Source organism: Manacus candei, unplaced genomic scaffold, assembly GCF_025592945.1.
Source record: "Manacus candei isolate 608988 ecotype Guabito, Panama unplaced genomic scaffold, ASM2559294v1 h1tg000026l, whole genome shotgun sequence".
Lineage (NCBI taxonomy): Eukaryota > Metazoa > Chordata > Aves > Passeriformes > Pipridae > Manacus > Manacus candei.
The window spans coordinates 1479859-1504217 of NW_026138074.1; the positions used below are offsets into that span (position 1 = coordinate 1479859).

The following is a 24359-nucleotide window of genomic DNA, read 5'->3' on the forward strand; positions in this document are numbered from 1 at the left end:
GTTGGGTTGAGGACAGATATATTCAAGTTGTCAAAAGTGGCAGGAAAATCACATTTACATGTTTAATATTTTTGCTTTTACTCCTTGCCTTATGCCTTCTATCACCAAAATACTATTTAGTTTGAAATACATTGGGTTTTTTTCCACACATTCACATTTACTCAATCTGTAAATGCAACAGAGAAGGCTGATAAATAGTTCATTCAAATTACATTAAACTTGAAAACAGTGAAGTGCTGGTAAATCAAAAGGAAACATCTGCTGAGTCTTCTGTTACTAGAATCATGGTATAGTCTCATTAGAGTTGGCACCTTCAAAATATATTATTCCTTAATTTCTATTATTAGTTATTTTAGGAATTAGTTAAGTAGCCAATTACTAGTCTGAAAGACATTAGGAAATTCTCATCTTATATTTTATATCTTTTTTCTAAGTTAATCTCATTCTTGGACACCTGTTCATAGAGATTGTGAATGTTCCCAAAGAGACATGCATTTAGAAAACAAAAATACTCAATAGTTAGACTCTACTAGGTATCAACACTTCATTCAGCTAGAAGTGCACATACTACTGTGCATAGATGTCCTAGCAAACTCATCTTCCAGCCCTTCCCCACCCAAGTTACTCCTATAGCAGCAAGCTACATCTTCTCCTAGTTGATACTGAGGCACCAAACCACAAGGCAGGAAACAGGGGAGTACTAACAATATTCCTCAATGAACAGACTGGTAGAAGTGCTGAAGTTATACAGTCAGCATTATTATCCCATGAAAGGGCATTTCTTTCATGTTCCTATCATGGGCTTAGACAGACAAGCAATCATGCTTTAAGAAACTACATTCCTACTAGGACAGGTAAGGCAAGAGAAATAATGAACTGGTTGATGCAAATGAAAACTCTACCTTGTAAAACACTGTGTAAGTAAGAAGTTGTTAAATAACTTTACTCATCAACATAGTGCTGTTTTGTGGTGCTATATTCAATAAACATTGTCTCTCAAACAGTAAGGGTTTTTGCTTAGGAGTAAAATTCATGTGTACTCTAAAGAAATATCATAGGGAGATTTTATTTGGCATAATTTTTCTGTGCTTAATATCCATGGTCAAGACAAGACGATCCATGATTGAAATTACAACAACTTTCAAATCACCAGCCTCCTCATTTCCTTCTGACGTTGCGGAAGGTTACAGAATTGGGTATCTCCTCCATTTTAGCAATTTTCTTTCTAGATGACTGAATACTGAAAAAAAGTATAATGGATGGTAGACTCACATATGTGTTGAGTTTGTTGGTTTGTTTGGGTTTTTTTTAATCAGTTAATTAAGGACCATGAATTAGCAAATCCTTATCATAATCACCTTATTAAATACTTACAAATCCAGGAAACAAAAAATACTTCTGGTATATTATTATAGTATCTTTGTGAACTATAGGAATGGGGTTTATGGGTAAACTATCTTTGTAAAGTTTCTTCTATAAATTAGTGGTATATAATCTCTATTCTCAACTCTATCTCAAGTTAATGTTCCCTGATAAACAGTATGTGTATTACACATACACACTTTCATACTCCATGTATCACAGTGTTATCTTGGCACTTATTCAGGAACTTGAAGATGAATGTGTTTTCTTCTTATGCCACGCTGTTTATATGAAGTCCAAGAATAAAAGCAGCTGAGGTGAAATCAATGGTCTGAAGAAAACTGAACTATGATATTGGGGCAAAGATTAAAAATTTGAAGGCAAGGTTAGGATTCAGAGTAGTCCTAACTATGTGTGTGCATCACAGCAATTAAAATTCTCCTAAGTGGATTTGATACACATATTTAATTAAATAAGACTTGATGCATTTGGTATGTCTCTTAATGCCAGTTTACAAAAATAAGTACTGCTGAAATCCAGGCCTAAAAAATATGGTGTTCCTATAGTGAACAAAAAAATCTCACTGCTCTCAGAGAAAGAAGTCTGATACTAAGAACCACATATGAAAGGAGCAGTTTGTATTTATAGTCAGACAACTTCCCAATGGGAACAAATAGAAAAACAAAAAGATAATAAAAGTACAGTTACTTATTCTATGTAAATACTAAAAACACACTTTCTCTTGTAGACACAACAGGAAGGAAGCTTACTGTTATCCGAAAATCTCCCACAGAGATAACAAATCACTCATCAGCCTAACTTGGTGTCCAACAAACAAGTCACCAACCCCATTCCTTAATCAAATTCTCTGCAAGGTTAACATGATTTTGCTTTATGACTGTTTACCACAAGAAACAGCATGCAGTCAAGATGAAAAATTAAAAAGAACAAATAAATAAATCTAGAGACTATAAAGACAGAACTTCAAGGTTAAATGACTGTAACTTCTCCTTGCTTAAATTCTTCCAGGATGTTGCTGCAGTTTCCAGACTCTACAGAGTTTGCTTTTAAAGGAGTTCTCTGTGGTGGTAGAACCAGAGACAGAATAGACATCTTGGTTATGTTGTTCTGAGACAAAACCAGTATTTTTTAATTTCATCATGATTTTTTATTCTTTTATTTGTTTTCATCCTGCTTTACATTTGATACTTGCTCTATCTGTACATGTGACCCTACAAAAAGTTCACTTTAGGAGGTCATATTTCAAGTACGTATTTCAGAAACATACTTACGAAATGACAGCCCCATTTTGGCTCTATAAAATACTGACAGCATGAATGCAACATCAGTCACAGGAATTATATCTTCCAGCCACTAGAATTTACTGATATTGAAAGGCAACTGTTTCTTTAGCTAGCAACAGTCTGCCTGATGAGAAGGAAGTAAAATGGAGAAAGAAATGACAGCTAACAAGAGCAGCAATAATAGTAATTATTATTACTCAAAATATACCTGCAATATGAGGTTTATAATAAATTAAATAATTTTAATAATAATGTTTATAATATTTAATTATAAACAAAGAAATTTGTAATAATAAGGTTGGTAATAAATATATTTTTATAATAAATTATTTATAATAAATAAATTTATAATAAATTTGTATGTGTTAATAAATTATTATTGTGAATCTAACTCTTACTGTCACCTGTTCTGAAGTCAACTCCTACATCGCAAAGAGGAGCAAAGGTACAACTTAAAATTTAAAAGCTTAACTCAGATCTACAAGAATATAAGAAAAGGAAACCAATTCTGCTGCTCATAAGCATTTACAAAACAGTATCAGATGCTATGACTTGAAAGTAAGTATACCTCTTGTTGCTACATATGATCTCACTCATAATTTATTCCATTTTCTTAGGAGATTAACAGGTGAATCAAAGACAATCAAGAATGGCTAACAACAGCAAGATTGGAGGCTCTTCTAAGCAAGTCCTACTTCTTTTTCAAAGATAGAGGAAGTTATACTGCATTTTGTTATTACTATTATTAATAAAATGTTAAACAGCATTTTTCTTTTTGCACACCTTTCCAGGGTAATTTTCAAATACATTATTATAGTTTTCTTCATAGTCTCGTCCCATCTCTTCTCCTAGTCATTTCTATTTAGATACTTACATATTGATTCAAGAAATTAACTTTAAGAAATCAGGTTTAAAATTGCTATGGGTTAGAAAAACAAGTTCCACTTAATGACAGAGATACATTCCAGTTATCAATATGTGTTTTTTCCCAAGCATAGGTTCAATTCAAATCTTCCTGCTCTTTGCCACTGTTAAGGCAACTATTGCCTGGAAACATGGGAGATTCCAGTGCCAGTATAGTGTAACACAGCACCTTCAAGCCTCTAAAAAGTGATGTTTTTTTACCCCTCATATAGCTCATTTCAGTAACAAACAGATACTAAACAATTATATGAGAACTTATTTCTATTGCTTCAAAAGGAATACAGGATATGTTAAATATATATACACACACATGAATATACAAACACACACATTTTCTTGTAAATTATTTTAACTGTGACTTACAGAGTTCAAATGAAACTATTCTAGCCCCTCTGAAAAATGACTTGAGACTCTATGCTGTTTCAAAACAGAGATAGACTTCACATTTCCTCAAAAACTTAAGACTTTAAAAAAACATTCCCAGTGCACACTGACACACTCTCTAGAGTCTCATACCACCTGTACCCCACACTGGTTCACAGGAAATGTAGAGGACTTAAGCTGTTTTACTTCTCCTCAGTTTAAGTGAAAGCCCAGATCATCAGAAGGCTCTGTTACATGGAAAATTTAATATATACAAACTAAAGCGACTTCAGCAGGAGATGGTGAGACATGCTAGTAAAGCATCTTGCTTAGTAGTCAAAATACTTATTCTGAGCTTTAGAAACCCTTTGTCAGCCATTCCTTCTGGGTGATACTGAACTCGGGATCTGCATTTGGGCCATTCCCCTAAAGCATTCTGATTAATGTGCCACGGGCTACCCTGAGGTCTGCCTTTCTCCTCTGCCTCCCATGGAACTCTGGGCTGAAAATTCACCCTGAACAAAAGAAGCCTTTCTCAGTGAAACCTACAGCCAAATTGGAATAACATCATGAAACCACTATATCTCCTCTCTCAGCCAACACACTGGGGTCCTGAAAGCTGTGGAGCCATGACCAGTTCCTATCAGCAATGTTCTGCTGCTCTGTTCAAGTTGTCTACTGAAAAAGAGCAGTTTTATTCTCATATGAAATCATAGCCTGAAAAGCAGTTGGGTATTTTTAGATCAAAGTAGCATTTTGATGCTAGGAGAGAGTCATACAATATCATCAAGAACTAAACTCATTGACACTAGAGGACAGACAGAAATTTTAGCCCATATGTGATGTCACACAATGTGTCATTGCACTCTAAAAGGAAAGGATAAAGAAAAATAATAAATAATAAAACCCAACTCAAAACAAACAAACAAACAAACAAACCAACCAATGAACAAACCAAAAAACCCCCCACAAACCAAAAACCAAACCCAAACCCAAAAAAAATCCCCAAAACCTGAACAATTGCACCACCAGATTAAAACAGCATGAAAACATATTTCATATGAAGTGATTAAAATATTTACTTTGTTAGAACACAGAATCCCAGTAATAACTAAATTAACAATTTTTAATTACTCATAACAAGTCATTTCACAATTATTAGGTAACTATATCAGTCTTTTACTTCATTTCATTGAACCTATCCTCCCTGAACAGTTATTCATACTGAAAATGTATACAACAGATGTGAGAGGGAATAAAAGGATCAAAGAGAAAACAGCTAAAATATATCTGAAAAGCTGGTAACAGAAATTTTACAAAAGCTAGGGAGAGGAGACTAGGGTATCATTAGGTATTTTCATATCCTAATGGAACATGCAAGTTTCAGTCTGTTACTCAGAGTGGGTCCATGGCAAAGAGCCCAAATGAGGTCTGAGAAAGGATAATGTACCTTTAATGATTGAAATAGTAGGAAAATTAAATCTAATCATGTTTCATTAAGCATACTTTAGCTCCCATTTTTACTAAATTATTCTATTATGATTTCCCAACTGTCTGTTGAAATAACCTTTTACAGCAATCTAATTCACCATCATAAACAAGTCTCATTTCTCACAATGAAGTCCCCTGGGATTAGTGAGAGGAGATGGAAAATCTAAACCTTGCCAATCCTGCAGCCACTAAGGTAACCACTCAGGGAGACAAAGGTTTTTGTTTTCCTATTTGTGGCTGATATCATTAAGATATAATTAGAAACTTATTCATGAGTATTAGAGTGTCTGTTATGGAGATACCATTCGCCCAACAAGCATCTTCTATACCAGTCTTTAATAAGCAAGGGAGCAGGCATAATCCCCACTTCACTCTCTGGAGAGTTCTGCATTAAATGGACTGCATTAGACATCCCTCTCACTCCCCCCTTTTTAATGGAATCTTATTCAGGCATCCAGTATTTTCTCAGACTCCATTGTTACCATCAAAACTGCTACCCTGCTTGCTTTCAGCAATATGCTCCTGCAGTGCCATCCAGATGTGAGCCCTAAAGATAGCTACGTGCAGGGAATTTAAATCCTGCTCCAGAACTTGACAAAGGGTGAACAAATGTGGAACTTCAGAATGTACAGTAACAAACAAATTGTACTGTTTAAAGAATAATTCTTGGCCCTCTATAATAGTGAAAAGAGCTATCAACCATTGTATGCATTCTTTCTGCTTCAGTCAAGCAAATAAAGTATGCACCAAGGAGAAAAGATACTTTACTTAAATAAGTAACTGAAAGAAATCTGGTTTTTCTTTGTAAAGATTTAAATTATTGCCAAACTCCATATCAAATCACATGACATAGCAACAGAAAATTGAAAACAGTGTCACCCACCAAACAGTGCTTAAGTATCTGCCACAGGGATCACTTTATGACGATCAGTTGAACTGAAATCAGTGAAAAATGTCATTCACTGTATTTAGCATAATGATATTTGAACAGGTTATCTTGTTTGGTAGGCAGGAGTGTGAAAGGAACTCAGTATATGCAAAGGAAAGAAAAAGAGTACTAGGGCACAATTTTGCTTCCTGTACTCAATATTATCAGTAAGGAACTACTTGGTCAAAACAAGCAAGGGGCAGAAACTGAACCTTGTAATACAAACAGGGGACTCAAAAGACAAACCTAAGAGGAATGAAGAAAAAAAAAAAAAAAGATTACCAAAATTTCATCTGAGTCTTTGAGATGATGCTACTGTTATAATTGTAATTAGAAAGTTACAGTGGGGAAACTAAGAGTGGATCATGGTAGGCTTAATCTGTTTGCATATATATGGCTATGAATCTCCCTTAGCAAAGCAATGATTTTTTAGCTTGCCTATAAAAACATTTTATAAAACAAAATATATTTAGAAACTAAGATTATAAGACAATGAGTAAATGACTACAGGTAAAACCAGAAAGTTGAAAGTAGAATATTAAGATTTAAATTGTTTTGCTTTGTGGAAGACTGACATTCTAAAATCTAATTAACACCCTGCAATATGAACTCTTCAGGAAGACATTAACATAAGGAATGCATAAAGAATACATTTTTGAAGCCAAACCAGAAAAATTTCTAGACAAGTGATCTGAGTTCAGATGCTTAATGTGGAACCCTCTGCCAGTCAGAAACCATTCACGGATGTTCAATATTCTTTTACAAAGCCTATTGTGAAGCACACAATAGCTCAGTACCTTAGTCATCAGAATGCAGATGGTCAATAAAGGTACAGTCAGCAACTTCCTCATTCCTACACCAATATTTATTTAGATGAGATTAAGAGAGGTATTTCAGCTGTTTGACAGAACAGTGATACTGTCACAGTAAAATTCTGGTCATAAGATCAACAAAATCTTATTCTGAAAAGCATGCATCCCAGATTTACTTCAGTATACATGTTCTCTTAAATGCTTTCTCTTTGTCTTGGTTTTTACATTAGCAGGAACAATAAACTGGCAATTTGCTCTAAATCAGCCTGACAAACACAAGGTTTGGAAGAAATGAGATTTTGCTTTAATATTGCTTCTACAGCAAAAATAAATAAATCTTTAAATTTAGATATTAATCATCTTGGGTAAACATTGGAGGTGGTTCCATTTAAAATGTTACATAAAATTCACACAAGCTATGGTAAGGTCATGATTTCTCCCTATAACTTGATAGTTAAAGGTCATAAAGGACATAATTTGGTATTAGAATTGAGAAGTCTCATGTTAGAAAGAATCTGTCTTTCTGCAGCACCTGCTGTTTCACACATTTGCACATTGCTGTAGGATGGTGCTACAGCCCCTCCTCCTCCCCAAGTCTCCATGTGCCCCTTAGCTCAATCTGTGACTCAGTGACTGGCCAAGCTGGGGTGGGAGTGAGGGAATGCTGCAGAGCTGCACTCCAGCCATCCCTGAGGCATGCAGCAGTTACAAACTAGAGCAACTCTGCCAGCTTCCCAAAGCTGCTGTTCTCGTCACTCCCTCTTCTGCTGCTCACAATCAACTAACATGGAACTCCTGCCACCAGGTACATTTCTTCTTTTTTATGTCACATGATACAGTATGAAAAACACTTACAAGGTCACAAAGACTGTGAGATTACTAACATAAATAATGTCACACGTATGGATGCATATTTTATATATACACACACATATATATAAATATTACAAAATTACAAACTGATTATGGGAAAAAAACTAAACAAAATTAAATGTGTCCAAGGTGTGGGCACTGCAAGAGTGTGAGAATGGGATAAAAATCTTAAAGAATGGTAAGTGAGACTTACCATTTACTGATAAAATTGGGGGGAAATGGACAACAAAAGACAAAGAATTTCATTTGTTTAATCTTATTCACAGCAGAACCAGTTACCAATCCAGAAGATTAACTACTTTTGTTGCATTATATAAATTAAAATGTAGGAGAAAGGCAGTAAATGCCACAGAACCTTTGGAGGAAAGTGGTGTGAGAGAAGTAATGTGGTTTCTGAAGATGGTGATGCCCATTAAATCTTTAATTAAAAAGGAGTGCAATTATCCCTTTACCTATCCCCAACAACCTCCCAAATATTTTTTCTCTAATAAGTAGGAAAATTGTCTAATTATAATGACTGAGTGAAAAGAGCTTTGATGTAATACAAATACTGTAGAAACGTGCTACGATAAACATTGAGAACTATGAAACTTGTCCATAAACAGAGAATCTGGGTAAATACTAATTCTTAAAGAATTACTGTTAATTTTTAACTCACATGTACTAATACCAACCTCTTTACAGCCAACCAAATAAACAGCACAGACTGGAAATTAACCTCATGACTCAGAGTTGTGTATTTTTAACTTGCTAATTTCTCTAAGAAATAACTTGCTTCAGAAAACAAGTCAATCTGTTTAAGTCATAAAAAATTAAACTGGTTTCTCATACAAAAATGGAATTGGTGAGACAAATTTCTACAGCTAGCAACTAAAACCCCATGCATGCATTTTCAGTATATAAAGCAGAATCTAACTCAGTTCTAAAAGAAAGTCTACTTACCCAAACACTCACCAACTGAAGAAGCCTTAAAAGTACAAGACAGGTACACAGGACACTCTCCTCAGCCTCTAGGAATTCAAAGGCCAAGGACTTTGAGCCAGAAGTAGATTTTTAGAACATAATAGCTCTCAATGGATTTTTCTTCATTAATTTGTCCAGTCTACTTTTTACTTCAAGTATGGACAGAGCTGAGAGCTGAACATAGCCCTACAGGAAACAGTATCACTTTTGTCAGTTTTTAAGATCCCAACTGCAAGTTGTCTTTGGTTATTATAATACAGATCTTGTGTTAGTAGATACAGTGAACAGCAAAACTGCTCCCTATTCACCTGACTGCATGCTATGTGTATATGTAAAGATCATAGTTCCCCCTCAAACACCACCTTCCAGACTAAAGCATACGGAAGAGTAATCTCTTTCACAGGGGCCATTCCAGATCTTAGATCATCTGTGTCTCTTTTCTTTGCACTTTTTACTGTTCTATGGTAAACTTTTTGAGAGGAAGGATCCAGAATGTACACATGGAGTAACGTGCACAATGTTTTTCTGCCTACCATTGCAATACTTCCTCTTATAATGTATAACATTCAGTGTGCTCTCCTGACCAGGACAAAGGATTAAACAGGTGTTATTAGACTGTGGTTTTATTTAATCATGATATCTCATTCCTGAGTGATAATGGTAACACATCTTGAACCACTGCATAAGTAGAGTTGGGACCATTGACAGCAGACACATACAGGTTTCAGGGCTGCTTTGAAAAGGAGTGCAAATTAAACTGAAAGTGAGTAGCATTAGGTGTCAAAAAAACTGCAGAGGATTTTAATTACATGAATAATCACAAGATCCTGAAGGTTATGCACGAAACTTCTATCAAAAATGCTCAAATAAAGTGCGATGAAAGAATATGCGAACACTTAACAGTCTTATGACCATGAAAAAACCCTCAAAACAACCCAAGCCAAAACTGTTGAAGAAGGGGAAAACCTTGATTTAGAAACTCTGCATTCTGAACTTTGTATGATCTTAAATGACTTTGCATTTGCAGAAAAACTGAGAGAGAACACGAGCTCCAATTCTGTGCCTATCCAAGCCTTAGGGCTGTCTTGAGGTGCCCCCTCACTCCTGCTCCTGGTGACACCCATCATTAAGGAGCATAAGCTCAATACCCTTCTGCCATAAGTTCCCAAGACTGACAGACTGATCTGACAACTAAAATGAAATTCCTGATACAGTGTTCAGTGACCATGGAAAAAGGTCATAAACTCTTTATTCAGACTAAACTGGGGCAACAATAACAGAATCATTCCTGATGGAACAGGCTAAACAGAATAACGTACTATTAAATGAAGTACCGGCGAATTTTAATAGAAGTTATCTATCAATCTAAAATTACAAATAAAAGAAATATGATTACACTATAAGGGCAAAACTTCATGTCTTTTCCATATTTTTAGAAGTGCAGTTTTGGTTTTGTTTTGGTTTTTGGTTTTTTTTACACAGGATTCTTCACCGAAACACTATAAAAGTTTTCTAGGTAAGTATTTCAAATATTCTACAAATCTTATCTGTTCTAAAGGTCCCAGAATTAAAAAGTCTTAGTTAACATTTAAGTGCATTTGTTTTCCATTTTGTTTTAGAGGGAAGTCTTCCAGTTTTCCAAGAAATAAATTCTAATAGCTTTAACTTTTCCTGTCATGTGCAAAGCTAAAGTTAGAATGTTCCCTTAAAGGTCAGAGTTTCACTGTTTTTAAGGAAAAATATAATCACTAAGGAAAATTCTCCACAAAAATATTCAAATTTCCCAATCACAAAATTAAAAAAAAATCTGTTCAGAACACTGTTAAAAACCACAAGACTCACATTTAAGGTACCTTGCATAATGTTTAAATGTACTGAGAGACAAAACAAGTTGGCAGAAACACTCAGTGACTTTATACATCCAACCACTCAACCCTGACCTACAGTCTGTCTTGGATTTGGTTCATAAAACACCACTCTCATGCAGTATAAAATGTAGATGCCTCAGATAAGGAAGAAATGGGAGTGGAGCCAAGCCAGCTGAATAAGCATTGCCACTTCAGTACATCCACCTTGCTTACTTAAAGGTCAAAGCATACGAATTGTTAGGAAGCAAAAAATAGATGAAGAAATCAGAAACACTACTGACTTGGATGCTAACCTAGAGGAGTTAACGTATCTAACTACAGGCAGGGCTCAGTGAATGGTGGCTACTATACTAGGAAAATAATGTGTTGGGTAATTTTTGTTCGGTTGATTGTTTTTTAGGAAGATGGACTGGATTGGGACAATCAAATGACAGAATGACATGAGGTTGTAGTCACCTTTGGAGCTCTGTAGTCTAGCCCCCTGCTCAAAGCAGTCCTGCCAAAGCAGGCTGACTCACAGCTGCATCCAGATGAGCGTTAAGTCTCCAAGCACAGAGATCCTACAACCTCTCTCATCTCTGGTTCTAGTGTTTCACCACCCTCCTCACAGCAAAAAGTTTCTTTCTATATAAAGCTGGAATTTCCCATCTTCCAAATTTCATTCACACTCTTGCCTTTCCATGTTGGACTGCTGAGACAAGTTAGGTTTCCTCTTTTCTGTAGTGTCCCACGAGATGGCTACATGCAAGGAATAACGACTGTTAGTTCATGACAACTTTTTCTTTGAAATTGTGAGAATATTTTTATTCAAAAGACAACTGGTAAGACACAGAATAACCATCCACTCCAGACTACTTAAGAAATGTTTATTAAAAAAAACACCTTCACCAAAACAGTATGCTTGAGTGCTTATTGAAGACTGGTAATATATAATGTGAAGAGTGAGACCAAAGAGATGGAAAACAGTCACGGCATCGTAAAACTTAGAAATGTGTTCTAGTATCAGCAGTAATTATGGTCACTATTTCTGCAAAGAATACAGCCATGCACTTCACTACTTGTTTGTGATTTTCTTATCCAGTATGTTATACCTAGCTTTAAAACCGTATTACTGTCTTTTAGACTCATGTTTATTATCTGTACAATTTTCAAGTTCTGGGACAGGATAAAAAAAAAATCTACCAAGAAACACATAAAAATATTGTTTATACATGAATTTTCTTATGTCCCTTAGTACTGATTATAAAATAAAAAAAAAATAGTTATGTAGCATACACACTAAAATATTACTGTCTAGCAATAGGAAGCAATTCCTTTAAGATGTAAATAGCTGAATTTCCTTCTGATAAAAGAATATAATGCTGTCACAAATGCTGTGGACACAATTTTTCTCTCAGAAGTGGAGCTCCAGGTGATTTTGTAAATAACTTTACTCCCATCCCTAACAGAAGTACTGGTTCAAAATAGTTTATTAGATAAGAAAGAGAATGATAGAAGGACATGCTTTTTGCTTTTTTAAAACCCATTTTATTATGCAGAATATTGATTTATAATATTAAAATGATTTAAAGGATGGCTCTACTTCCTCAAACACTTTTTTTTTCCACCAGCAGTCCTACTGGGGATAGATCTACACAGACATACAGTCATAAAATAGGCTGCCCACATTTACTTAGAATTTATACAGTGCTTCTCCTACCAAAACTTGAATATCTTCTAAATCCTAAGGAATTTATCATTCTTACATTCCTGTGATGTTCCCATCACTTCTAACACTCCTGTTCCAGTCCTTTCCTGAGATTTCTTCAAACTACATTGGTCTTCTGCAAGTATGGGAGGACATCCATACATTAAGCGTGAAGATATCCTTCACTTTGAACTTGCTAGGGCACCTAAGCCAGGATGGCTACAGCAGCTAACTGTCAAAGTATTTATTAAGCTCTGCACTTTGTAAGCCCTCTGTTGGTGTGCCCACATTACAAATGTTAATGAAGCTACTAGCTCAGAGTTAGGTAGAGACAACTTTGTGAATTGTTGCCACACACTGACTGCAGCACAGACAAGCCTTAAGCTCTGTGATTATAGCAAACATTGAAAGCCTACTACATGTTACAATGATATTGAAAAAATCAAATCTTTCTCCCATTGTTTGTAGGAAAATGCCTGTGCAAAGGAAACTTCAGTTGACCTTTTCAGAGGGGAACAAAAGGCTGGAGAGTAGCCCTGTGGCAAGTAAGCTGGGGGTCCTGATCAATGGCAAGCTGAATATGAGTCAGCAGTGCCCTGGCAGCCAAAGGGCCAATCATGTCGGGGGGGGCATCGGGCAAAGCATCACCAGTCGGTCGATCGAGGTGATTGTCCTGCTCTGCTCTGCACTGGTGCGGCCTCACCTTGAGTACTGTGTGCAGTTTTGGGCACCATAATATAGTAGAGTGTGTCCAAAGAAGGGTTGCCCAGATGGTGCAAAGTCTCAAGGGCAAGACCCACAAGAAGCAGCTGAGGTCACTTGGTTTGTTCAGCCTGGAGGAGAGAAGGCTGAAGGGAGACCTTATCACAGCCTACAACCGCCTCAAGTGAGGCAGCAGAGGGGAGATGCTAATCTCCTCTCTCTGGTGACCATCGACAAGACATGAGGGAATGGAATAAAGCTGCATCAGGGCAAGTTCAGACAATATAAGGATAAGATTCTTCACTGAGAGGGTGGCTGAGCACTGTAACAGACTTCCCAGAGAAGTGGTCATGGCACCAAGCCTGACAGAGTTCAAGGAGCATCTGGATGACACTTCTAGTCATATGACGTACTTCTAGGTAGTCCTGCAAGAAGCAGGTAGTTGGACACTACGATCTTTCTTAGTCCCTTCCAACTTCAGAAAATCTGTAGTTCTGTGACTGCTTTATCCATATGCAAAACCACCACATATCACTTACCAGTATCCAGGGAAACAAATCAAATACCATGGGTTCTCATTATTAATCACAATCAGAAGTTGCTTTTATACCATGCATTTTAGCTTCTAGTAGTTTTGTTGTCATCTGTTAAAAACATGAGCTACACACCAATAAAACAAAACTGTTAAGAATTCATTCTGTGTACAGTGTTAATGATTGCAGAGAACAGCTGACGATAACAGATTAACAGCCGATTCAACACTAATCGAACATTTATATGTGTAAACCCTCCTCAGAAACTCCTGACTGAAAGATTACTGAAACAAAACAAAACAAAACAAAAAAATCTGTTTCTGAAAGGAAAACTTTCTTTTAGTAAGATTCTGCTTCATGCTAAAAAGTTCTCAAGAGAATTCCACTTAGACATGTTTATTTCCAGGATTATACATTCTGATGCATAAGCTTATCTCTTTTAGGTATACACAATTTTCATGTCAGCAATTAACAGAAATAAGTAGTCTCAGGAATCTCATCCTTAAACTAAAAGTGCTTAAGCAAGTCAACTGAGTAATGAAAAAACCCAACATTTTTACCAGAGGAGCCATATTTTATTCCTTGAAAATTGGAACTTAACATACTGTACCCTACTACCTTTTCTTCTTTGGTCTTTAGAAACACTCCTATTAATTTGAGTTAGCATTAAAAAGAGAATAAATGCAATACCTTACTAAGTGTTGACACGACTTCAATGAATTGGTAAGACATTTGTCAGTTTGAAAAAGACTGAAACCATTCTTATTGTTAAGATGTTCTTCTATTCATAGCAAATTTTACACTTGCATTACATTTTTTTTTCTTTAAATGGTATCTCGTAATTTCAATTTCATTTCAAATACATAAATTCTAAGATATTCCAACACTTTTTTACTTGTTTCTCCTTAACCCATCTTTGAATATTAAATCTCTTTCAAAAAAGCAATTATTTTGCTTTATAAACCACCAATTAAAATAGGATTTTGGCATTTCCACTTTCAGAAATCTTCATAGATTATATTCCTAATCTGTCACAGTAGGTTTACATACACTGTCACAGCATACAATCTGACTATTAAATATAGAATTTCAGGACGTATGTGCACAAGAAGAAAAAAACATGGAGATACTAATTATGGATACATTTAAGTTTCCTAACTATAACTAATGCTTATCCTGTAGAAGCCACAAATATTCATCTTAGAATATAATTTCAGATACCTTATAAATACAGCTTTTCCCTAAAAGCAGTAAGGAATGGTGAAATTCATTAGCAGCAGAAGAAATTCATTCAGCAGCAGATATTTGTACTCTCTTACAGAATATAAGAATAAGAGTCTCCTACTCTTTTGTTTCAAGTACCCACCCTGGATGGCTTACAAACACTTGCAAGAGTTAGAAACGTGTTCCCCGTTCTTTTGTGCTAAGGACAGAATAGCAATATAAATAAAATAATCACTATATTTTTATATTTACAGTTTAGATACTAAGACACAATCTACCATTGATTGCTGGCATTCACTAATAAGATATCATTTATAAATACAATATCTTTCAATCTTACTACAATATAATTTTTATTAAAACAATATACCTTTAAATTTTAGCAGGCCATTAAAATACAGAACTTTGTAAAAAAAACATTTTACAGCCAGAACTGAAGTCTGTGACATGTTGGTGTGATTAAAAGCTACAACAGAGATTTTAATAGGATAAGCACAAAATTGACTAGTGAGCTTTAAAAATAGGGTAGCACTGAGCTCCTAATCACAAGCATCATTAGCTTTAGTTTTAAAACTTATCAGCAGAAAAATACAATTTCACCAACTACACAGAATTTCTTTTCTGTGCAACAGCTTACATTCAGATAACTCTAAAGGAAGACCAGGTAATATTTATGATATTACCCTAACTTAGAAAGTAACATAGCACAGAGAATAACATTTATGCCAATTTCACTGCTTGCTACTCAGCAATGTGAAAATCTTGGTAGCAATCTAAAATATGAATAGTCACAATTTACAAATAGGGCAGCAAACCACTTCCAAATCCTTTATTAACCTCATTCCAGAATTATAACATAATAATAAAAAAGAATATTTTGTATATCATAAACTGATCCTGCAGACAGATGACAGGTTTGACATAGTAAAACATATTAGAAACAGAATACTAAGGATGTAGTAGAAAAAGGCAGCAAGAAAATAAAACTTGGAACATATCCCACAGTAACTTCTGCTACAATCCTTTCTTCATCAACAGTAGTATTTTATATTTATATCTTATATCAACCCAACTTTTGGCATCATTTACATAATAATGGAATTTGGTTCATTATTCTTAATCTTGTTATCAAGAGGAGTTTGCATCTTTTAATTTTTGTACATTATGGTACCAACCTTCCTTCTGCTTTTCAATCACTTACTGTCCTGAAAATACTCGTATATTGTCAATATATCTCCTTTTTTCCACAAATACACATCCCTACATTATTGCTGACCACATTAGACATTATAGCAAGATCAATGTCCACTCGTATTACAGTCATACCTTCATATTGCTTTGTAGAACTACTCATAATCTACATAACTGCTCACACTAGGATCTGGGATCATGGTACCAATGAAATTAATTTCCATTCAGGTGTAACATGAAATTCCCCTCTGAAATTCTATAACCAAGAACTCTATACAGGTCCTCACACACTCACAAAGTACACCATTAATGCGTATTTCCTAAATGCAACTAAGTGTTGAGAGATAAATGAGTGCTGAGGGTTTCCAGGGGAACTGGAACTCTATTTAAAGCCTCTTACTAATTAGATCACTAACTAAAACCTAGCTCAGGTAAATATAAATATATTATATAAATAATGGCTATTCTCTTAGAAAACTCTTAAAGTAGACAGCAACAGATTTTTTCACTAATCCAGTTCTTTTTGTTTGGCAACTATAACATAAACGTTATGAAAGGATACATTTCATGTGCTTTAGTTGAATTTAGAGATCTAACTGGTTCAGTGAGATGACAGAGAATAAAAAATTGCCAAATCTCAGTGTTACTGCTTAGACCAAAACATAGAGTAGCATTGAGTAAGAGGTAGTGTAACTCTACGCTGATGAGCAGGGAAAAGCAGTCCTATTAAAACCTATTTATTGTAAACTGCTCAGTATCTGCAAGCCATCACATCCTTGCTACTGAGATAGCAAGATTAAAGCTAGTACATTCAATTCCACTTTGATCGTAGCCTAGAAACAAAGACTGCTCCTGGAGATACTTTCAAATTTTGAGCCCACAATATTTCCCTTCAGAGCCTAACAGAGTCAATGTCCTGTCAGTCACATCACAGCAAATAATATGAACTATATTTAATGATACATAGAAAATATACATTGGATATTCAGTCTTGGCACAGAAATCATGCAGTACTAGTGATATTCCTTGAACTTGATAGCAATACCTCTACATTAACTTACTGTCAGTATAAAATAGTATATTGACTCTGAAGCATAATTCAAATTCAATAGATCACGGTCTGGTAAAATTCTAGGTACAGAGTTCAACATTTCTATTTGTACTGTTTCTTGAAACAAACAGAAGTACAAACCTAGACAAAGACTAGGTTATGGAGAATAATGAGAAGCAAATTATAGGCAACTCCCTTCATCCATACAACTATGAAAAACATTTCAGAAACCTATAATGAAGGAGTTTGCTAATCTGTTCTGTTCAATCCACTCTGTTTATGAGGAAAACAGTCTAATGATTAATTCTTCCAGTCTGTCTAGTCCTGGCTCCCAAGTTTTTCTAACTGCCTAACCTTCCTTTGCTGAATTTACTTTTCTGTAGGGAAAACAGGGGAACAGGTTGCCACCCTCCTTATTGTTTAGGGTGTCATATCTCACATCCCTTGAGCCAAACAAGACCACAGCTGACAGCCACAGTACTGTTAAAGCTCGAATGCTGCATACGGCAATTGAAGCAATTTCAGATGTTCTCTCAGAACAAAGCATATTGAAGGGGGAAATTTTTTTCTCCCTAAAAGCTACAAGATTTCCCCCTCACCACTCTACCATAAGCTCAAAGAGAGCTATACGGGTTCAAGAGAGCTGTGAAACCTTCACAGAATTGCAGACAATTTTGAGCTGAACTGCTTTTTTCTCCCTAAAAAACCCCATACTATTTCTAGAACTCATGAGGTCAAACTGCATGTGGGGAGGTCATGAGGGAGCATTTATGACTGGCTCTAACTCATCCTACTTACATGGTATGACATACACACATTTTAAATTCCATGACTACAGATACATGATAAAAATTTTTTCAATATGTGGGAATACTTCTAGAGATCATAACCACGTTCAAACACTCATAGCTATAGACTAACATATATATATATTGGAAGTTAAATTTCAAGATTCTAGCACCGAAGGACATTTAAAACATTAATTCGATATTTAAGGATTAATATGACACATCTGACTTACATATTTTACTATGTTCTTCTTTTATTACTACCTAAAAGTAGTACTCATCCTAGGTCAAAACTATTTATGAAATACCGTAAAATCTTGGCATTTGTAAAATCTTGGGGTTTGTTATTCTGAATATTTATCAGAAGAAGAGATTTGTACATATATGCACAAAAAATGTCATAAAGCTTGTGTTCCGTATGCTGCTGGAAAAATCTATCACTTAAGAAGTTACTTTAATAAAAAAAGGCTTATCTGGGTATGCAGTATTAAAGAGATTCAAAATGACAGGCAGTGAAATAAATCACTGCAAAGGAAGAGTGAAGATTAAAATAATTAAACCTAAGAAAGGAATATCAAAGTTGATTCAGAATCACATTTATGAACATCATCTGAAAAAGACTGAATTTCAAGAATGATGCAAAAGCAAGTATGCAACATGCCCACACTGCATAAATTATGCATATTTATTTATAACAGATATTTAGTATTCATCAGGAGCATGCTTACATGACAGGACACTTACCTGATGTGACTTCATGAACACAAAGATTAAAAAAATAAATAAGAGACTGTGGAATTTAGCAATGAGAAGGCTAATGGATAGCACAGTACCCAGATTCCAAACCAGTCTAAACATTTCTCTTCTTCATTAACATATTTGTTTTGCAACTTATCAGAGAAATAAAACCATCAACAGTTTTCCTGACATTTGTAAGTGGCAGATTCTATTTAGGGACGGAAATTTCGCATGTGACTATCCAAAATCTTATCCTTGATACTTTATATTGAAGGAAATTCCAAAGTCAAATAGTGGGAATTGAGACCATCAAACTTGTATTTGATACTATTTAATAAAATGCAAGTTCCTCAGCATTTCTTGCTTCAATTGGGCAAATATATAGTTCTAATCAGAGATCAAGTTCTTTTGTTCTATTTTTCGGGAGGTTTTTTGATTAAAAAAGTATCCTTAGGAAACTTCAATTAGTTGGTGAGAACTGCATAAATGGTCACTTAAACTAGGTAGACTGTTTCATTTGATTTTATCAATGTCTTATTATTTTATCAACATGCCTAATGAAACTTACTAGTTTGACATGATTTGAGAGATATTATATCTATCTATTAGAATATATATATTAAAAATTATTCTTACCAAAATGACTTGGAAAAGAACTGGAAAAAGATGGATTTCTTCCACGAGGCTGTAAAAACATGTTTTAAGATTTATTTAAAAACAGAGGAATAGAATTCTTATTTAACACACTAAACTCACAACAGGAACAGAGTAGTAGAATAGTTGTTTCCAAAATCCATGACCCAGAACCTTAGCTTTAGACTAGCTCTCAACAAAAATGAGTTCCACTTCAGATATTAAATAGAAACAGCAATGTCAGACTGTTTCGGAAATTACTTCCAGGTCTGCTTCACTGATGCGATTCAAGTGAGTGGAACAGTAATTAAGTTAATATTTTTTAATGGCAGAAATGAATAAAAATTCATAAGTATAGCACTATACATACTATGAAACAGAGTGCACCATTAACTAACTTAATTAATAGACTCAGCACACATAATAGAATTATAAATATGCTGCGTTTTTCTAAAGCATGCTATTTTTACTAGCTTCTTGGGTTTAACGTATTTCTATATGATACTTTTGTCAGCCAACTCTCTTGACAGTGCTGAGCAGTGGTGGCCCTACAGAAGTTAGCTATATTCTCCTGCATTTCAAAATCAGATACAAACCAGCATGTATATGCTTATAAGAAAGAAGAATATTCTCAAAAATCAGTAATACTTTACATTAATACGGTATTTTCTACTCTTAGAACACAAAACACTTTATATTTATTAGTAAAGCATGTGTGTCTCACACTCTGACACATGAATCATATGATTACATATGTTTAACTGTATTATATTGTCTAGTTTGAAGAATGATTGTCCCCTCTCTTATACACTATACTAGATGCCTATTCACCAAGCATGACAGAGAACATCAAATTGTATGTTTCGAAAATTTTCTCTTGTGTCACTATAACATTACTGAAGTGATTCATAAGCAACTGGTAGGTTTAGCCTTGTGATACACTTAAGACTGTATTATGAGTCGTGTAATAAACACAGAACTCAAACACAGAGAGCATGTCTGGGATCTCTCCATACAACAAACTACAAAATTGTCTTTCAAGAAGTATGTCAGTTAAAAACACAAAGTTATAATATATTGTTCTCTGTGAAGAAACATGAGTTATATTTGACTAAGATGAGCATCGAATTTCATGTTTGAAGTTTTACTATGTAAAACTCCATACCAGCTTCTGGTACAACAGTAATCAGATTAATTCTGTTTGGTAAACTATTTGTTAAAAAGAACTTATATATTCCTAAAATCACATAGTTCAATTTCAGAGTTTTTATTCATGTCCAGTAAGAAAAGAGAAGGTATTATTTTTCTGGATAGGGTAAGCTAAAGTACTATACTGTGAATTGAAGCAGTTAAAAGAAATTTAACATTCTCCTCTATGAACTTCATGAAAAAATTCATAGGCAGCTAGAACAAACATCCAAGGGTCATAAAAGAATAAGATGCTTCATTGAGATTAATGTCACCTATCAAGCTCTGGTTGTTCACATTTGCAGAAATCACATCATATAAAGGAAATACAATAAGGAATAAAAGCCACACTAAGAAAACAACCACATCTATGAAGAACTAAGAATTACTTCTGAGTAATGCAGATGTGTGCATTACATATGAATAATGGTTTACTATTTCTTACTGTTTTCCTATTTCTCTGATCCTTGCCTTAACCTAAATGTAATAATGATTCTATGATATAGAATCTATATGAGTTTGGGGAGGGAGCAGGGGCTTAGTATAAGAAGATTTGTTGCATTGTACACCACTGGCATGTGGACCTAGAGATGAGTAAAACACATCCACTAAATTGTTCAAAACAGTATCATTTTATGCACTTATATATACACATTTAACAAAATTAAGTAATAGCCTTGTTCAAACAAATGTGTTTATTTTTTCTTGCATACAGAAATGTTACACCCAGCAGAGAGAAAAGAGTTTATGTAAGGAAAGAAACTCATTATTTCTAAGCTTAGAAGCTTGAATTTAAGGACAATTTCTCTTCTTATTAAGTTGAAGTGAAAAAAATCCATATGCAGTGGAAAAAACCAGTTCCTTCCGTAAGTCAGGAGAACATGAAAGTTGTTCTCCTCTGGGCAATCTAATAACTCTTTAATAGACAGTTATGGCACCTTGGACACAGCCAGTTCATAAGAGAGTCCCAGCATTGCAGATAGGAAGACTTATTATATTTGAGGTTCATTACCAGAGCCAAATCTATGAGTTAAATGAAAAGCTTAGGCCATACCTGTAAAACAGAATTTTGCTGATGTGGGTATAACAATACTGAACATTAAAAAGGCCATTTAAACACCACAGACTCCCAAAAAGAGCAACAACTGTAACAGTATTTGTACTGACAAAATTAAGTTTTGCCAGCACAAACCTACTTGTGCTTAGGGCTTATTGGAATTACTTACCCCAGCAAAAGCTGCTCACTTTGCTACATAAGCAGCATTTAAACTGTGAACACATTAGCAGTAAAACACAATCAAATACCAAGAATAGCTAAGCAATCCTATTTTAGGAAAAACCTAGAAAAATGCTTTTGTGGTAAAGGGTAAATTATGAAACAATTGTTTCCAAAAACTGCAAGCAGTCCCGATTGTTACAGCATTACAAAGTCAGCTCTACTTTCTGCTGAGATAAGCTAAAACAAAACTAGAGCTAATATGGCTGTTCTTAAAGGTCACCTGCAAACCTTCATGACTGAAGCAAAAAATAGCTGCAGCCTCTAAAGAAAATTATACACATAATTTAACTAAAGCATAAAGTCACCTCAAACATTGTATTAAGACAAAGCTTAAAGCTGATTTATCCCAACTTTGCATATATGTGCTGAAGAGAGAGAGTGACATTGTCACACCCTTCATTGCTATCTTACATAGTTTTACAAAGGAAATGTCCTAAAGCCAGTGAAAAAGGAGTTTAGTTATGGAATTTATTTCACAGAATGTTCATATTTTAAACTAAAAGTAGTTTGGTTCTTTATAGACTTTTAGAAACTTTATATTTAATTAGGTCCTACTCTGTTTGGAAAAGAAACAGAATCATCACAATACACATAAGCAAATCATAATACTAAATAACAATACTAAATATGTTCTCATTTAAATCTATGTATAAATAAACAACTGGCTCAAAATAACTGGTCATCTGATTTTATAAGACTTGCTATCAGTACAATCTGAATTTTTAATATACTAACAATTTTCAGAATGAGATTACACCTCCAATTTTGCTTTCCAACAATTTGCAAGATCTGCTTTTGTAAGATATCCTAAATAACCTTTTTTCAAAATACAGACCTACTGCAGGACATTGAACACCAAAGGTTTTTTGTTGCAGGTGTAATTCCTTAAAAATTTAAAAGACAGAAAATGTGATGTTATCAGATATAAGCTTTAGAGAAATGTTGGGTGAGGGTGTGTGAAAAACAGGTTATTACAGACATTGTAAGCTGAACAAATGAGTAGAAACTATTCTGAAGAACAGAACTGGTGGACATGGACAAAGCAAGAACCGAGACATTCATTGTAAAGGGATGAAATGTCAAATCCACAACAAATTTTTGAAGAATTTGGTCAGCTGGTTGATACAGTATGCTTGATCTTTCAGAATGTATAAGGACACCTGATAAGGGGTCTTAAAAAATAGCCATGACTGTTCAGATTGTAAAGGCACAGCTAAAGGAGACAATATTCTAGAAATTTATGAAGTAGTGTGCTTCTTTTCCACCATAAGATGATGGCATCAAATTAAGTGGTAAATGCCAGATCAGACAAAGAAATCCAAAGAAAATACCTGAAGATGATAAAATTACATATGCATGTGATTATGCTATAGATTAACTATTATTGTTATTTGTCGAATATATCTTTCAACCCACATAAATGAAATGAAAATTACTCCTCAATAGCTACTACCTACAGAATACCACAAATTCTTGTATGGCTTCTGAAAAAAAAAACAACTCACAGGGGTCTGAGAAAGCCTCCTGAAAGTATTCCCATTCACCTGACTCCTTCCTATAGTCTTCTCTGGGCACCTACTATTGCACATAAGAGAATGGACTTTTCAGTGGTTCAGATTTGCTTTGTGCTGAACAGAGGATTCATGGCAGAACTGAATTCACTCAAGTCTGCAGTTCCAACTGTAGCACCCAACCAGTTGACTTTTTCTCATTAACTGCTTATTTTTTATTTGCTACTTATATTACCAAAGGCAAAAATTCACTATTGAAAGTAAAAATAACCAAGAATGAATGGTATTTTCTCCTTCTTTTTAATGTTTTACATTAAAAGAGTAAATATGTGAACCTTCCAATACGACGCTTTTCAAAAATTCACTTAACAGTAACATCAAATATTAGCTTCTCATTTTTACAACTCAGACATTCAGCAATTGATCAGCAACACGAAAGAGAAGACAAAATTACAGGTTTAAGGTTAATAGCTAATTTCTTTACTAAAGGGGAGCTTTTATAAAATGTAACTCTAAGGAGTTGTGTTTTACATTAAAAACGGTGATTAGTATTACAGTCTGTACATGACTAGACTATGAGAACTCACTTGCAATAATGAACTCTGACCACTGCCTTTGATATGAATTACAATGATGTGCGACCTGACAACAGTGTTATTAGCTGACACACAACTTAACATTTCAAGAGTCTGTTTCTGGGCAAGTCTTCCTGCCTGGTGTTATTCGATAAAGCAGCATATATGCAAATATTACACCAAAAAATAGGAATAGCAAAGTTCATATGAATTCTTTGCTCTTTTATATTAGCATTACTGCCCTAATAAAAATGAGGGTTTTTACAACTCAATTTTCATAGATGTGAACTAGTGTAATCAAAATCAGGTTGTAAATCTACATAAACATTCCCTAAAGTCCTAATAAAACAGTTTCATCCACTGTCAATCTC

General features: G+C 34.6%; 1 protein-coding gene across 9 annotated transcripts in view; it reads right to left on the reverse strand.

The window, feature by feature from the left end:
- Positions 1 to 24359, reverse strand: part of ULK4 (unc-51 like kinase 4) — a 226062-nt gene that overhangs the window by 96834 nt on the left and 104869 nt on the right. For all 9 annotated transcript variants that reach the window (XR_007904773.1, XM_051789186.1, XM_051789185.1 and 6 more), the window contains exon 31: positions 19439 to 19487. Coding sequence is in view for 8 of the 9 variants with exons in the window: in XM_051789186.1 (XP_051645146.1) it covers positions 19439 to 19487 (49 nt within the window). In the remaining variant the exon portion in view is untranslated. The remainder of the gene's footprint in view (positions 1 to 19438; positions 19488 to 24359) is intronic.